This window comes from Bubalus kerabau, chromosome 1 (assembly GCF_029407905.1).
Source record: "Bubalus kerabau isolate K-KA32 ecotype Philippines breed swamp buffalo chromosome 1, PCC_UOA_SB_1v2, whole genome shotgun sequence".
In the NCBI taxonomy this organism is placed as follows: domain Eukaryota; kingdom Metazoa; phylum Chordata; class Mammalia; order Artiodactyla; family Bovidae; genus Bubalus; species Bubalus kerabau.
The window spans coordinates 217,570,136-217,588,396 of record NC_073624.1 but is presented as its reverse complement, the minus strand read 5'-3'; the positions used below and the strand labels follow the sequence as shown (position 1 = coordinate 217,588,396).

At 44.6% G+C, this 18,261-nt stretch overlaps 1 protein-coding gene across 1 annotated transcript in view; it reads left to right on the top strand.

The window, feature by feature from the left end:
- SPOCK1 (SPARC (osteonectin), cwcv and kazal like domains proteoglycan 1) overlaps positions 1-18,261 on the top strand; it is a 579,344-nt gene that overhangs the window by 226,257 nt on the left and 334,826 nt on the right. Inside the window, exon 3 of the mRNA XM_055554552.1 lies at positions 15,417-15,462. Within this exon, the coding sequence (XP_055410527.1) occupies positions 15,417-15,462 (46 nt within the window). The remainder of the gene's footprint in view (positions 1-15,416; positions 15,463-18,261) is intronic.

Sequence of the window (18,261 nt, the reverse complement as noted above, 5' to 3'; positions counted from 1 at the left end):
CCTAAACTCTTTCTTTAATGCTCAAAAGTTATTTAATAGGAAAGGGATTTTAAAGATCTAGAATATAAGGACTGTTTGTGTTCATATTAGGTTCTTAAAAATTGGAAGCAAAAATAAAAATCAAAGACAAAAACAGCTTAATGTTTTGGTCTTCTTTGGATTCTTCCAGTACATTGCAGTCCTTGCTAGTTTGAAAATTGCTCCCACTTCATTTACATAGAGCTTTCAAGTGTATTTGATTTATTATCTGACATATTTAGAATCATTGAATTTTAAGACTGGATGGGGGCTGCATTGTTATTAACATTCCTGTTATCTTCCAGATAATACATGAAAAGAAAGCCTGAAAATAAAAACATGTGACATGGCTTCTGCTGGCTGAGTACTCTTCCATAAGAAATAAATATGTCCTTATTGATAGGTATTTTGTTACCATAGAAATGGCCTTAGCTGGTAATTTTTCCCTGGAGGGTTTTAATTTTAAAAGATGGGTACATTGGCTAGAAAGCCCTCAGGAAGAACAGGAGGCCCTTCAGTTCAGTTCAGTTCAGTCACTCAGTCATGTCCAACTCTGTGACCCCATGGGCTATCGCAAGCCAGGCCTCCCTGTCCATCACCAAACTCCCGGAGCTTGCTCAAACTTATGTGTGTTGTGTCAGTAATGCCATCCAACCATCTCATCCTCTGTCATTCCCTTCTCTTCCTGCCTTCCATCTTTCCCAGCATCAGGGTCTTTTCAGATGAGTCAGTTCTTCACATCAGTGGCCAAAGTATTGGAGTTTCAGCCTCAGTCCTTCCAATGAATATTCAGGACTGATTTCCATTAGGATGGACTGGTTTGATCTCCTTGCAGTCCAAGGGACTCTCAAGAATCTTCTCCAACACCACAGTTCAAAAGCATCAATTCTTTGGTGCTCAGCTTTCTTTATAGTCCAACTCGCACATCCATACATGACCACTGGAAAAACCATAGTTTTGACTAGATGGACCTTTGTTGACAAAGTAATGTCTCTGCTATTTAGTATGCTGTCTAGGTTGGTCATAGCTTTTCTTCCAAGGAGCAAACATCTTTTGATTTCATGGCTGCAGTCACCATCTGCACTGATTTTGGAGCCCCCCAAAATAAAGTTTCTCACTGTTTCTATTGTTTCGCCATCTGTTTGCCATGAAGTGATGGGACCGGATGTCATGATCTTAGTTTTCTGAATGTTGAGTTTTAAGCCAACTTTTTCACTCTCCTCTTTCACCTTCATCAAGAGGCTCTTGAGTTCCTTTTTGCTTTCTGCCATAAGGGTGGTGTCATCTTTGTATCTGAGGTTAGTGATATTTCTCCTGGCAATCTTGATTCCAGCTTGTGCTTTATCTAGCCAGGCATTTCTCATGATGTACTCTGCATATAAGTTAAATAACCAGGGTGATAATATACAGCCTTGACGTAGTACTCCTCTCTTGATTTGGAACCAGTCTGTTGTTCCATGTCCAGTTCTAACCGTTGCTTCTTGACCTGCATACAGATTTCTCAGGAGGCAGGTCAGGTGGTCTGGTTTTTCCATTTCTTTCAGAATTTTCCACAGTTTGTTGTGATCCACACAGTCCGAGGATTTGGCGTAGTCGATAAAGCAAAAGTAGATGCTTGTCTGGAACTCTCTTGCTTTTTCAGTGATCCAGCAGATGTTGGCAATTTGATCTCTGGTTCCTCTGCCTTTTCTAAAACCAGCTTGAACATCTGGAAGTTCACAGTTCACGTACTGTTGAAGCCTGGCTTGGAGAATTTTGAGCATTACTTTGCTAGCGTGTGAGAGGCCCTTAATTGTTACTATTAAATGAGGCCCTTAATTGTTATCATTGACTGTGAGTAGAAGGGGGGACCTCTAGGGTCTTGGTTCCCAGAGCCTTTGTTTTCAGAGATCTCACCTCCAAAGAAAGAGATGCTTATTTAATAAAGGAAGGTTGAACAAACTGGCCCTGTGTCTCTGTAGGACAGAAAGAGGGTCAGGCATACAGACTAGCTGGTTCCAATTGTGGCCCATATGACTTACATATGTTCTTGACAGGCAGCATGGAAACACCTGCTGGTTGGAAGGGCCAGGGTGTGAGCTGGCTCTCGTCCCTGGGGTGGCATGCCATGGGGTGAGTGTGGCCCCTCCAGACATAATGCCATTGCTCAGCCTTCCAGCTGGAGTGGACTGATCATAGTGATGTCAGTAATCAGCCATGGCAGCTCCAGGCTTTCTTATCCCAGAGCAAGTGGCAGACCAGATGGTGTGGCCATGGGGGCTTTGGAGACCCTGAGCAAAGCAGACCTCCTGTTGTCCACTCTCTGTGGCTGCCCCTGGGCTCAGGCTTACTCTCTTGTTGCCCGGGTTGAGGGCTGTTGCAGCAAAGAGTCCTGCTCATTGCACTTGTTGGCTCCTCATCCCACCCACGGCATGTTCCTTGCCTAGAAAACTCCTTGTCCATCTGGACCCAGCGCATGTCCCAGTGCCTCAGTAGAGTCAGCCCTAGTTCCCCGGAATGAGTGCCGGCTTCCTCCTCTGTGTTCTGTAGCTATTTTATCTTTATAATGACCACGCTGCCAGGCATTGTTATGCTTCATCTGCTGACATTTCTGGCTCCCTCTACACTGGCCAGACCATGGGCTTCTGAGAGTAAGGGCAGAGTATTACTCGTGTCTGTTTCTTAGCACAAAGGCAGACATGCAGCAAATGCTCCATACGTGATAACTGTGCACACGTGGAATGAACTTCTTCATTGGTGTCCTTGGTTTCATTGACTCTTTCTAACCTGTCCCACACTTAGTCAGCCCAGCACCTTCAGAAAGCACCACTGTGATGGGAGCCACCTCCAAGTTCGCCCTCAGCGGTTCCTCAGTGCCTGGAGATTAGGTGTGGACATCTCATCAGGCACAAGGTCCTTGAGCCTCAGCCCCAGCTTCCTTGCAGCTTCAGCCTTGCTTTGTCTCTGTGGGTGCCCCAGGCAGATTATGGAAACCCCCACCCCCGGAAGGCAACAGGATGGTTAGATGTTTGTGGAGTACACAGATCCCCAAGAGAGTTGGAGCTGACCAGCTATCACAAGACTCAAACACATTGACCTTGGTATAAGGATGGTTATCTTATCTCTGGATGCTGTCTTTTCATATGACGTAAGTACATCATCTACCTGTCCAAGTGGTCAGATGAGCAAGTTCTCAAGCATGGAGCCTGGCTAAGGTGCTTTGGGGTTCTTTCTCTAAGTCACCTGAGTCTACCAGGCCTCTGTTTGGCAGTGCTGAGGGTGAGAGACTGGCTTCCATCCATCACAGAGTTGTAGAAATGTTCGTTAGGTGAGAGGAAAATGAGCCCGTCTCCAGGATTATTAGTCCATGGTTCAGGATTGATTGGACCCAACAGCCTTTGGGAGTATGGGTCCCATGGGGGGTCTTCAGTCAGTGCGGGAAGATTGTTCTACTCTTGCGGTGAGCCCCAGTTAGTTATAGCAGTGACTGCACCTGGGACAGGGGACCCTGCTCCCATTCTCTGTGGAAGCTTTGCCAGTGATCACAGAGGGAAATTGTGGCTGGGGAGTGTGGGTCTAATTGTCAGGCTCGTTTGCGCTTTACCATAGGGGGAACATCAGTTCAGAAGTTGCAGATTTCAAAGGAACTCTCTCAGATTCTGATGGTGACATCATTGCTTTGAAGTGGACTAAAGCCCTTGACCAGATTTGTTTCTGGGGTGTTGGTGGGAGCATCTGCTATGTATGTGGTCCAAGGGCCAAAGCCTCGGGATGCAGAGGAGGGCAGGCAGGACGACTGCTAGGATGCGCTCAGGGACACAGTGAGGGAGCTTTTATTGCTAACTTTCCCAGATGCTCTTTCCAAGAGAAGAGGCTGAATGGCAGGGCTGGGAGGAGCTGCGGCAGGTCTTGCTGTGCAGCTAATGAAAATTTCATGCGAAGTCTGCGGCCATGGCTTCCCAGAGAGATGGCCAGTGCCAAAGCCACCAGGTCTTCTGTGTAGTGGCTTGATGTCAGTGTCGGACACTCCACTTTGAAGCGAGCCTCAGAGAGTGTGGTGGCAGACAGGTGTGCTGGCAGTGTCTGGTCCAGAGCCCACAAAGTGCTCCTCAGTGGGGCTTGCTCCTGAGGCTGCTGTCACCAGAGCTGCTGGCCATGGTTCTGAAGCCTGGGCAGCCATGTGGGGTAGGGAGGGGTCAGGACGTCTGGGTGTCCCGGCTACTTTCCCAGAGCCAGGCACAGGACAAATGGACTTGCTGTCCAGTTGCACAAAGACCCCGTGGGGCAGGTGTTTACATTTCCCCTTTCATAGATGGAAAAGCTGAGGCTCAGATACATGAAGGATCAATGCAGTGGTAGAGTCTCTTGGGAGGCCTTTGGGCTGTGTGTCAAATCCCTTGCCATTTCCTGCAACCATCGTGTTCCATCTCCAATAGGGAGCGAGCCCTGTGTTTCCTCCCAGGTGCTCCAGTCTTCACATACCTCACTGGTCCTCTGTTCACTTGGTGCATTTAACACAGTGTGTGGAGCTCTGCCGTACTGGCAGTCAGAGAAGGCCCCCGGCATCCCGAGGAGCAACTCATTCAGTGACCCTGACCACTGCACAGTGCTTGGTGGAGAGAACCAGGATCTGTTTGTGTGTTTGGAACCTCATTGATCTAGGAACAGCTCAGTGTCTCCCGCCCCCTCCACCTCCGCGGACCTGAGAGGAGACCCCAACCATCTCTGCTCAATTCTACCTCACCCATCCCTCTATCCTCTCATGGGGTATCCCCCCTTGACTGGGAGCCAGGTCTAAGCCCCAAGACTGGAGCACATTCTTAGTTCTGTTCCAGCCATGCTGGAGTCTCCCAATGTGACGTACTAATGTAAATATTGTTACCAGAGTGGATTGCCATTTCCTTCTCCAGAGGATCTTCCTAACCAGGGATCCAAACAGAGTCTCCTGCGTTGCAGGCAGATTATTTACTGTCTGAGCCACCAGGGAAGCCCCGAATGTAAATATTGTTACTATTATTTATTTGTCCAGTTTGAAAAAGAAATCTTCAGAGCTGGGCAAAACTGAGCTCAAATCCTGCTGCTTCTTACTTGCTGTGTAAACTTACAGTAATGTGATGTCTCTGAGCTCCAGTTTTCCCAGGTAGGTCATCAGGGTGCTGATTGTGCCTCCCTCACACAGCTACTGTATGAATTCCATGAGCTAAAACACAGTTGGCTTGGCACAGTGCCTGGCCCATGTTGAGCACTCAGAAACTGGTAGCTGCTATTATTCTTAGATGATTAATGTTAAACGTTAGTATTACTTTGATGTTTTGATTGGATTTCAACTTCAGCTTGTCTCACATTCTGAATCTTGCATCAGACATCTGCCAGCTGTGGCAAGCCAAGTCATGAAGTTCGTTTATTCCCTGGGGTGACTCAGGGGCATTAGCAGCCGTGGAGCGACGCTGTCAGGCAGAGGTCCACCAGCCCTCCTTGGTTGCTCCCTCCAAGGTCTTCTGCCATCATTTCTGCTGGTGCCAAGTTCCTGTTACTGCCCCAGTTGAAGTCACACTAAAGGAGTTGCCCATTTCACCATCTTCTGAAACTTCCAGGGCACAGAGCCTGTGTTCTGAATCAAAGGGGAATTAACTGGGGATCTGCAGCTGACATAAAAGAAGCCACAGAGGTTGAGTGATTCTTTCTTCATAGGAGGTGGTCACTGAGTACCTGGTTTGGAACGGGCACCGTGCTGGCCCTAGGTGTGGAGGGGAAGACACCCCACCCTGGCCTTGGGGACTGGCAGGCATGTAGTCGAGTGGCCAGAGAGTGGTCAGCCGCTGCAGAGCAGTGACATCAGGGTTCTGCTAGGGGCTGCCCAGGGGCTGTGGACCACACAGCAGACACATCTCTGGCGTGGGGGGACTGGGAACAGGGAGGTGGCCCATGAGGACCATCATCTAATCCAAACCAGGAGTTGATAGAGCAGTGAATATTAGTCAGAGAAGGGAGAGGAAGGGGGTTTCAGGCACAGAGGATGCAGCGTGTGTAGAATTTTGGAGCTTGGCTGCTGCAGCCCTGAGAAGTAGCTCGTGTGGGGCTGGAGTGAAGTATGTGGGCAGGGGTGTGGCCTCAGGGGGACTAGAGGACTCAGCAGGGGCTGTGCCTCGCTGGGTCCTGGGAGCTGCTCGTGAGCTTGGTCTTGGCCTGGGGGGTGTGGGGGAAACTGGAGTATTTGATACCTGGGCACGGTGAGGGCTGACGTCCCTTCAGAGGATCCTCATAGGAGCAGCAAAGGGGATAGCCTGAGCAGCGTATAGGGAGAGGAGGCTGGCTGGGCATGTGGGGGTGACCCCAGGAGAAGCTGGGGGCCCAGCTGAGGCAGAGGCTGTGTGGGTGACAGTTCATACCCAGTGTTTTATACTCTGGAAGGCAGCATCTGGATGTTGATTGAGGCCTGCTGGCCTTGGTGGGGGGGTGGGGGGGTGGGGAGGGGGCGGCGATGGCTGGAGTGGCATTCTCAGAAAGATGGTGGGACCTGATTAATTTGGAGTTCGTGCTGCTCAGACAGGACTGGGCCTTGGGCCAGTACGATTTGTATTTTCTGTAAAGGAGAGGTTTATACGCTCCAAGATGGCAAGGGCCTTACTTGGTGTTTCAGTGAAGTGACCCTTCTCTGGGTTTCGCTGACTGTTTTCTACATGTAAATTAATGATTATGCAGAAATTTTACCTGTTCAGAGAGACCTAGACCACTTAAGGGAATATAGTGAGTCATAATTGAAACTTAAATTTACTTAGAATTAGATGATGTGTAATTGATAACAGTGGTTCAGAACATCTCTCACTGGTTCACTGGTTGCACAGACAGCTCTGTGGTGTAAGTATTATCTTTTTTTTTTTTTAATAGACAGGGTCACTAAATCTTAGAGAATGGGAGCCTGACCTTTAAACAGAGACGTGCCTGCAACTCATGTTTTCACATTTCATTGCATTTTTTTCTAAGCCACTCTTCATCCGTGAGACTAATAAAATTGCATGCATTGAAAATATTTCATAATTATTGTTCCCAAGGGCAATTGGTCTCCCTTCATTTGGGCCTACATGGTATGATTCAAATGCACAAGAGCCACATAACTGAAATTTTAAGCATATCATTATTTCTATAAGCCTGTTTCTCTCAGTGTTTTTGAGACATCTCAATATTATAAACCTCTGGAGATGGACACAAAAGTGTACATTTTAATTTATTGAGTCGTTCTTTGTGCCTGATGATATCCCAGTCGCTGCCACATTACTGCAAATTGTTGTGACCCATCCTCCAAGGTAGGTGCAGTGGTATTGTTTTGTGGATCAGGGGGCTGCAATGCAGAAGCTGAGGGGCTTGTGCCAGGCCAGCTGGTGGGTGAGTGTTTGAGGCAGGATCTGAGCTTGTCTGCTTCACAGCCTGTCCTGTTCATAGTGTTTCTATTGTCTTTGAATCATAATCCTTCTGTTTCTCTCCTATTTGGACATTCAGAAGCCCACTCCTGGCTCGCTCAGGTGTTTTGATCATTTTGCTATTGAGGTCAAGGGAATGGGTAGCTTTGAGTCTGGGAAGACACCCCTTGTCTTGGTCAGAGTACAAATGCAGCATCATAGATCTGTTGTATTCCCAGAAGAGAAAGTCAAGTGTAGGGCACCCTTTCTGGGAACAGATCTCAGACTCAGTTTTTCTCTTTGAGAAAAGCTGCAATCAGCAGTCACTCCTCCAGAACCCAGCTTGGATGGACAGACAAGGACAGGCAGACAGCTGTGAGGAAGGGGGATTTCTTTGTGGTGGTGTAATCCCTTAATCACCTGGAGGGACCACGACAGTGCTATTCATTTCACAACCCAGGACCATAAACTCATGTCCTTCTCAGGTTTTAGACCCCTTGAAGTTATTTTGGAGCTGCAAGGTGAAATAATTGCTTTGCAGAAATGTAGAAGGTCTTTTATTCTTGTTCTCTGATGTCATCTCAGGACTTTCATTGAATTTCACCCTTTGGACCACTGTCACAGCAAATTAGTCATTTAAAATTCTCAAAGATAATAATTATGCCTGTATATTTGGATTTAATCACGGTTTTGCTAGCTGTTCTACAGTAACGACACAGATCACCAGAGGGCCCTCAGATTTCCCCACACTTCACTTATTCCACCAAGAACCTAACGTTCTTTTCATGAACTTAGTGGACGACGGAGGGGACCTTTTAAAGGGAGTGATGGTCGGTAACTTAAAGGAAAATGTCTGCCTGTGACCTTTCTAATGTTATAATTTGAAAATTTGATGCAATTATCAAAAATGTTTACATTCCTTCCTATTGTTTGATGTGATTCTTTTTTTTTTTTTTTCTCATTCATAATGCTTTCGTACTCAGGAAGTTGAGGTAGGTTTTTGACTTTTCCACTGTGTATTAGACATAGCATCAAAATAGTTGCCAAATAAAATGTAAATATCACTCTCAATCCTGAATCTCAGTGGTAAATATTTGTTTTAGTTCAGTGAACCAGCACCACACACATTTCTTTTTCATGGGTATATCCAGGGGACGCAATTTATCAAATGCATATAAACAGTCCATTTGCTGCTTTATCTTTTCTCATTAGTTACAGTACAAGTATGATTGTCAGTTATTATCTGTGTTTTACTGGTGGGTTATTTATTGAAAGAGCAGAGCAACTGACATTGTTATTTTCTAAATCACTTTGTCTGAGGCCTGCAGGACTTTATACCAAATGTCAGACCAATTTATCAAAGAATTACTCTATTCAGGAAGCAAGTGATTTAGAGTGTATAAACATACACCCACCTGTCCTTATGTGCACATCAGGGGCGGTTATGCTCATTTCGCAGGAATACAGAGATGTTAAAGCTGAATCAGCTTACTTCAGTTGACTCCAGTAGAGCCAGGACTTACTGTGTACTGTTGAGTGTTTCCCCGGGGGAATGTGCAGGTAAAATCCAAACCTGCTCAGAATTAGCCCGGCCCAGGTGTGTGGGTGTGATTTGTGCCCATGCAGTTGTGTTATTGGTCCAGGTCCCAGTCCCTAGTGTACAGGGTTCTCATGAGTGGGATCTGTGGAGTGACGGGGCAGGGGGCCTCGAGTCACTGCCCAAGCTGGGCTGGGTGGTTGAATGCTTCATGCAGAAGGATTCCTACTGGGGTTCTTCACCAGGGTGGGAAGGGCAGGCCCGATGGAGAGAAGACTGACAGCACAGTGCTTACCCAGAGGTGTTACCGGAAATCGAGGTGAGGGGGTGTATGAGAAGCCAACTTCTTTCTCAATAGGTGGAATGTTTTGTATTTCCCAATAGCATCATGAGTAGGGATTTGTACTGCACACAAATTAAAATTACAGGCAAGTTTCACATATATAGTGTCATTTGGGGCTTCCCAGGTGGCTCAGATGGTAAAGAATCTGCCTGCAATGCAGGAGACCTGGGCTAGATCCCTGGGTCAGGAAGATCCCCTGGAGAAGGGAATGGCTACCCACTCCAGTATTCTTGCCTGGAGAATTCCACAAAGGAGCCTGGTGGGCTACAGTCTACGGGGTCGCAAAGAGTTGGACACGAATGAGTGACCAACGCTTTCAATACAGTGTCACCTGGAAGTCTCACATTTCCAGTGATTTCTATGATCATTTCAGAAACACTTTCCCCACCTGCCAGCCAGCCCTCCTTCTTATTCTCCCCAGTCAAGTAGTATAAAAAGATACTTTTTCACACTGAATTCTTTGGAAAGCAGTTTGCCTATAGCCCCTTAACTAACATCTTTATAAAAGTATGGGGTTCGATAAAGTGGGATTATCCTCCCACTAGGATCTATAAACCTGACTATAGTCCACTTTGCCCTGCAGGGCAGTGCTTTTCTCTTTTGTTTTTATCTACAGGGGGTCTTCAGAAGACCTCAAAGAGGCTGCCTGCTCTCGCTTAGCCTTACTTTCTTCTGTACATGTGTACACGTCTCCATGGCTCATTCCTGGTCAAGACAAATGAGACACCCACTTATTTTCTAGGCTGGTAATTTGTATTATCTCAGGTAATCTTCAGATGAAACTACAGTGTTCAAACAATTTAGCTAAAATATGTATAAAAGAGAAATGATCTGTCCCGTGAGAGCTGAGTATATTTGATCTGTGGTAGCTAAAGCTGTAATGTATATCATACATTCCATCATCATCTTCGTAAGTGGGAGTAAAGCAGTTGGATTGCAGAAGTGGTTTCCATTTGATTGTGCCACTCTCTTCCTCAGAGTTGCTTTAACATTCTTTGGAGCTGACATAAGCACCTCTGGAAAGGCAAACCCCTGGGGAATATCTGAACTAAATTGCATCAGCCATTTGGGGGCGGTGGGACAGTGGAAGAAAAATTCAGTTTCCCGATCACAGTTGGTTAAAATGAGAGACTTTCCAATCAGTTATGATGTCTATGATAAATAGATTTAATCCCTAAAATTATGGGAGGATATTTTTTTGCATCATTTCCTGGTAGGGAGGCTTAAATGTTTTCTTGGAAGATGCATTATACAGCAGAATGTTCTTTGGGGTGTGTGTGTGTGTGTGTGTGTGTGTATGTTATTAACATATACTGATATGTATTATATCCTTGAGTGTGCTAAGTCACTTCAGTTGTGTCTGACTCTCTGAGACTCTATAGACCGTACGGTGCCAGAATCCTCTGTCCATGGGATTCTCCAGGCAGGAATACTGGAGTGGGTTGCCATTTCCTCCTCCAGGGGATCTTTTCAATCCAGGGATCGAACCAGCATCTTTTACATCCCCTGCATTGGCAGGCAGAGCTCTTTACTACTTGTGCCACCTGGGAATTAATATCTATTATATATGATAATATAAAATATATGTTACATATATATATATTTTAAAAAGATTTCATTTTCCATAAATGCTTATTAAAACACGGTATCTCTAAAGTAGTTGAAAGCCTAGAGTTGAATTTCTTTGTACCAGCTCCTGGGTGCCAATAATGTCTTAGGATCCAGTATTAGGTTTGTGGGATATCGAATGTTAATAAAATGAATATGATTTTATCTCTGTTGATCAGCTGTGGAGGATTTTAAAAAATAACTGGGACCATGGCCATTCCATGACTCTTCCTCCACAGTCCACCACCCCTTCCTTCATTTTTCTAGATACTATCATTTGTCACTTTCTTGCTGGGATTTGTATGCCAACTTGTGATTTTTTTTTTTTTTCTTTTTACTATGACCGTATGCTCCCCTGCAATGTTGCATGATTTTGGACATGAGTCAGCAGGCTCAAATTTGAGACTTTTCAAGTTTACAGGATCTTCTGCGTTGTAACAGTCCCTAAAGATTTGGATGATTTTCTTTTTTTTTTTTTCTTTTTTTCTTTTTTAACTTTAGAGTATTGTATTGGTTTTGCCATATATCATTTTTGAAGGGGTATCATGAAATGGAATCGGGTCTTCCTTATACGATGAGAATTTAGGAGGAGGCTTTTCTCTTCCATGTCCAGCAGAGGTCTGACTTAATTATCCTGTGCAGGGTAGTGCATAAAATACACATGTATGGTAACACTTCCACCCTTCACTCTTCAGCTTGTAGAATGCACTATTAGGAGTTAATCAATTTAATAAATGACTGTATCCAGGTATGTATCTTTCTATTTAGATTGTCTGTTTTAAAAATTAACTGATGCTGAGGTCCTTCCAAGTCATTTTTAAAGGCTTTATCACTAGATGATCAAATTACCAGTTAAGAGGCCAACTCAGATGGATACGGCTCTTCTGGCAAGTGCGACTGAGTCCCTCCACCATACCTTACACTACAGTCTGAGTTTTAACAGGCCACATCTTTATTGGGTCAGAAGGAAGGTCAGAGGCAAGGGCTCCTGAGGCCCTAGACTTTTCTGCTCTGTGGACCAAATTCTAGGGGCCATGCAGCAGGAACACATTTGGTTACAGGGCAGTACTGGGGTGATGTTGGGGCTGTCACACTGCTTCCCATGTTGGGATTTGTCATAGTGAGAAAATAGATGCCGGGTGTTGTCAACAACACAGCAAGTCCTGGGTCTGTTTAAGGATAACCTAAAATGTATGTTCACCCCACTCCAATACTCGCCTGGAAAATCCCATGGATGGAGGAGCCTGGTAGGCTGCAGTCCATGGGGTCGCTAGGAGTTGGACACGACTGAGCGACTTCATTTTGACTTTTCACTTTCACGCATTGGAGGAGGAAATGGCAACCCACTCCAGTGTTCTTGCCTGGAGAATCCCAGGGACGGGGGGAGCCTGGTGGGCTGCAGTCCATGGGGTCGCACAGAGTCGGACACGACTGAAGCGACTTAGCAGCAGCAGCAGCAGCAGCAAAAGGTATGTTACATTTACAAAATTCAGACAGAAAATAAGATAAAGGAAAAGCTGGGCTGGTGCCCCTGGTCTTAGGCCCTGAAGAAATGACCATCCAGCTGTCCTTTGTCCCTTGGGCATACTGACTGTTAAGTGAGGCCCCAGGATGAGGTGAAGCCCTAGAAGGGCATTCTTTTCGACTTTTCCATGTGGATTTAGATGCTCTTTCACCAGCGTTCCCCTAGCAGAAGAGTATATTGATTAGTACAGCCCCAGGGGCTTGGACAGGTCATGTCTGCAGACCTAGCTGGTACAGAGTGGAAGGCTGATCCATGAGCTCTGGGCTTGTATGTCTGGACCTCGCTATGGCCAGGCCCAGTAGGGACTCCTGTCCCCTGTGCTCATCGGCCAACCCCCAAGTGGGCTCTGGTGCCTGTCTCTCAGCTGGAGCCAAAGGGGTCACACCCAAGGTTGTCTGCACTGCTGGCTCATTGGGGTCTGCTTTGGCCATCTGCTTTCCTAAGGCAGGGTGAAAGCAATCAGAGGCAGGGAGTCATCTCCTTCCCCACTTGGCCTTGCTGGGCGAGAGGCTGTTAGAGAGACTCGTTCTGCATAATGAGCTCTGACTCAAGGTGTACTTTCACATTTGGGCAGCAATTAGGCAGTATTATTACATGTGTGATGAGTTTTAAATATTCTCATGCAGATAGCCACTTGTAGAAGTTTCATCTTGAAATCTCTGACTTTCCCCAAGAAACATGTAGAAATGGCAATTATAGTTAGCTTGGAAAAGTGACAAGGTCCAGTAGAATGCTTCACATTCCATCCAAGTTATAACATATGTTGAAATCGTTAGGAAATATTCAGTTCCTGAGACTGGCTCAAACCTTACTTGGACATCAAAGAGAATGTGACATGTGAAGTTAAAGCAGGACTGTCTTTGGCTCCAGTCCTTCCCTGTCGGACTCACAGCCTAAGCTTCCAAGGACTTCCATGTATTAAAGGAGCATGTTCAAGTAGAAAATAGTTCACGTGATTTCAGACTGTAATTAGGTGATGCCATCCTTATCAGAGGGCACGTATGGACCACAGCTGGAAGGATGGAGGTTTTGTTATTTTTTTCTCCAATAGTGAGGATGAGTTCATCTTAGGTTATCTCTTTTCTTGCCCTTGTCAATAACAGAATGTCTGCTGCTGCTGCTAAGTCGCTTCAGTAGTGGCCGACTGTGCAACCCCATAGACCAGCAGCCCACCAGGCTCCTCTGTCCCTGGGATTCTCCAGGCAAGAACACTGGAGTGGGTTGCCATTTCCTTCTCCAATGTGTGAAAGTGAAAAGTGAAAGTGAAGTCTCTCAGTCATGTCTGACTCTTAGCGACCCCATGGACCTCAGCCTACCAGGCTCCTCGGTCCATGGGATTTTCCAGGCAAGAGTACTGGAGTGGGGTGACATTGCCTTCTCTGCAGAATGTTTGAGTCACTTGCTTATGTTCACTTGCTAAGAGTAGATTGGCCATCCAACCTTAGAAATCAGGTGGTAAATTTTCCACGAATCATCCAGCCCTTAGCTGAGAACCATTAATTTTGGCTGCCGAGTTTCAAACCACATAATTCAAGAGATGAGGATTGTACTTAAAATAATAAATGGAGAGAGATGTGACAGAAGGATTATTTTAAACTTTCTCAGTGCTATTTCATGGTGTAGACCTCAGAGATTTCCTAACCAGCTGAGTTGAGAAGGCCAGTTATGGCATAAAATTAAAGCCAGAGCAAATTGGACCAATTCCTTGGAGTTAAACATGATTTAATGCTGAATCCCCAGGATCCAGAGGAAACTGTTCATGTTTATTCATGCCCTGGAAAATGGAATCACCACCCAAGAAGCAATGTTCTGATTTTACTCTAAATCCAGTTTCCTAAAATCTATTTAAGGGCTTAGGTGAACTCAACAAGGATCTAATAAAGCCAGGTAATTGAATGACACAGAGACCAATAAAATGCAAAGAGATGGTGTGGGAGATAAATGGTCACAGGAGAGAGCATGGACCATAGTTGAAACTAATTGTGTACTTTGGTGTAAATGAGGTTTTCTAGAAGAGAAATCCAGGCCTCATTTTGGACAGCTTTATGGAACTGCAGCATGCAGAGTGCCAGCCAAAAACACATCCCACAAATTGTTTGAATATACTCTGGAGGAAATTAACTGAATGGGGGCACATGCCCTAAAATTGATGTGGGGATGTTGTCCATGGGCAGGGCCCCTGCATGCTGCAGACAGTTGAGTTGAGCTGGCAGAGGGGGTGTGCTCATCTGCAGTGGAGTGGATGAAGGCTGACAGAGAAGAGAAACTGTGGATAATGAAGGTTTGGAGGGGAAGGGTTATTAGAAGTGAAGAAGAGGTTAACAGGATGATGGAGCCGTGAGTGACCTAGACCCTTACAATTTCAACGTGATCAACTGTCTAGCCTTGGAGCATAAATTGAGGCAAGCTACATGCAAGAAAGACATGGTTATGAATCAACCAGATTGGCCAGCCTTTGTTTTTTATCTACACAACCAGAAAAAATCATATTAAGGTGAATATATGCCAGTGGTTAATTTTCACATTTGAATGACCCTCTTTTTAGTTTCGAGAAGTGCTAGAAAACTGGAACTGTGCACCAAAGTTACATGTCTCCATGTAGGAGAAATGTTGACAGTTGAATTATCAGTGGTTACAAACACAGAGGCTTAATCCCAAGTGAGAACAGCTAGGCATCACCTGCGGCATAATTGATAGCAAATACATCTTGCACTTAGAAGGTGTCTGGGTTTATCTGTCAAACCAGGAAGAGCAGTGCTGTTTCCATACTAGGCTGAAATGTATTAACTCTTCCTAGTGTATAATCCATACAGTTTGAAAGACAAGAATTTGAAAAGGCAATTGATACTTTTGATTGCACGTGAATGCCTTAGAAAAATTTCTGAACCCTTAGCGTTTTCCTTTGTGTTTTGGGAGGTGGGAGGGGGGGGAAGACAGGTTTTTATGCAGTTATATGAGAAACTTCCTGAAATCTGACTTTTGTTTTCTATTTTTTTTTTCCTTATATAGGATGATTATTTCAGAAACTGGAATCCCAACAAGCCTTTTGACCAAGGTAAAGGATGCACTATTTCTTGTTGTATATTTCGTGGAAAAATGCGATCTCATTTTTCCTTCTTTGCCTGCTAACTTCCTCTTCCCACAAAGGCCAGCTAGCTGTCTTATTTTACCCACTTTGGGGGACTAAATAGATTGGGGTGATAGAAATTATTTTATCAAGTTGGTTATTTGTCTGAGATTGTCTAAGATTTAAATAATGTTTTTATTGAATCGACCACTATAATCATTGGCTGGTTTTGTTAGAAAACAAACACACAAAGAAACAAAATAGTAAAATGCTTATCAGACTAACCTGGTGGATTGTTGGGCTGAATCCAGTGATTTCATTCATGGAACTGACTGTGCCTAGAGACGCTGTCCAATTCACATGAGCCACAAACATGAAACTTTCTTATCTAGAAATAGGCCAATCCCAGGAGGCTTTCAAGGGCATTTTATTTCATTTGTTTAAATAACTTCTTCATGGTTTCTAAGTAGAAGCTTGTTTCACAGGCGGTTCACTGACTGCTTGGGTTTTAGCCCTCAGAGGGCTCTTTCCACTCACCCTCCAAGCACAAAGCCAGGCTCCTGAGGGCCATTGTAAATCACCACCTCTGTCCTCCTGGGAGTTATTTAAGATGCAGCGAAGAAGGCCTGCTGTGAATCACATCCCTGTTCCTATTGTTCCATTTGTGGCTGCCCTTAGCACAGACCTTGCTGCTGAAATGGTGTTAAGTACGTATATGCAATTAATGCTGCCACTCAGAGGGAACATGTTACCTACCAGGTCTCAAAGATTCACACTTCTGAGAATCAGCTTCATTTCTGTAGCTTGAGTATTTGATGTGATCACAGTGGTCAACTTGCCACAAAGACGTCAAGGAAGGCATTGATGTATAACATGATAGAAGGTGCCCTTTTCTGCCCTCTCCTTTGTCACTTTAATAGGTCACTCCATCTGGACTCTGGTTGTCTTGTAAGCAAAATTGGCATTAAAATGTCCACAGAGACATTTAGTGTATTATGCCCTCAAGTAGTGCAACACTTTGTTCATTCATACATACATGCATGCATGCATTCATTCTCAAATGTTCACTGACCTAGCACTGTGTGCGCAAGCACAAAGCCAGGTCTTGGGGACAAAACAGAAAATGTATGGTCTGTTTATTGGGCTCACAGTGAGGAGTGGGGAAATAGCTCTGTCGGCAGTTGCAGTGGGGTATGTTAAAGGCTGTGATGCAGGGGTGTGCGGGCGAGTCTATAGGTGGGAGACTGAGTGGGCATGCACATGTGTTGTGGACAGGTAAGGCTTTCTTTGGAGGCCCTGTTTGGGCTGCACCATCTCAGTGGACTCTACCATCTTAGTGGACTTCAAGGGCCTCACACATCAACAGTTTAAAAAATGAAACAAAAATTTTTAATTGAAGTATATTTGACTTAAAATATTGTGTTAGTTTCAGGTGTACAGCAAAGTGGTTAAATTATACTTAGATATGAATATTTTTCTGGTTCTTTTCCATTATAGGTTGTTATAAGGTTTGAATATAGTCTCCTGTGCTATACAGTAAATCCTTGTTGTTTATCTGTTTTACATATAGCGACTTGTATCTGTTAACGTCATATTCCTAATTTATCTGTCCTCCATCCTTTCCTCTTTCGTAATCACGTCTGTTTTCCATGTCTGTGAGTCTGTTTCTGTTTTGTAAATATGTTCATTTGTATTATTTTTTAGATTCCAAATATAAGTGGTATCATATAATCTTGTCTTTTCAGTATGATAATCTCTAGGTCCATCCATGTTGCTGCAGATGGTATTATTTCCTTTTTTTTTTATGGCCGAGTAGTAGTCCACTGTGTATACATACCATATCTTCTTCATTCATCTATCTGTGGACGCTTAGGTTGCTTCCATGTCTTGGCTATTGTAAATAGTGCTGCTATGAACATTGGGGTGCTTGTATATTTTTAAATAAGTTTCATTTTTTTCCAGATTTATGCCCAGAAGTGAGATTGCTGAATCATATGACAACTTTGTTTTTATTTTTTTGAGGGAATTCCATAATGCTCTCCATAGTGGCTGTACCAGTTTACATTTTTACATTCCTGCCAATGATGTAGGCGGGTTCCCTTTTCTCCATGCCTTCTCCAGCATTTGCTGTTCATAGACTTCTGATGATGGCCATTCTGACTGGTGTGAGGCGGTACCTCATTGTGCTTCTGATTCGCATTTCTCTGATAATCATCAGTGATGAGCATCTTTTCACACTCCTCTTGTGTATGTGTGTTCGTCACTCAGTCACGTCTAACCGTTTGTGAATCTATGTACTATAGCCCGTACATTCCTCTTGGCCTTCTTGAAGTCTTTGGAGAATTGACAACTTTTATAGTGACTGAATCATCATGATAAAGCATCAGAAGGTATTTGTAATTTAGATGTTTTCCATCAAAAATGGTCAAAATTTCTTAAAAGGCTACACCTTCATGTTGGAAGAACACTCAGATATAGAGCAGCCTGTTCCCTGTGTGACCTGGTAAATGAGCCTTTCTGCAAATGCTCATACTAGGAGTTTGCTTATGGAGCTCCACAAGTGATGGAGACCGGGCACTGGTGCTTTCCAGCCCAGAGAAAGACTTAGGTTCTAGTTCTGTAAGGATCAAATGTTAGTAAATGTCAGATTTGCTCTCCCTCAAGGCCTGCAAACAGATATTAAAACTTTACCAAAGAAGGAAAAGGCATTTAAATTTTTACTAGTACACATTGGGATAGGTTATACACATATTTACATTTATTTGTCAGCTGATATATGTAAATGAT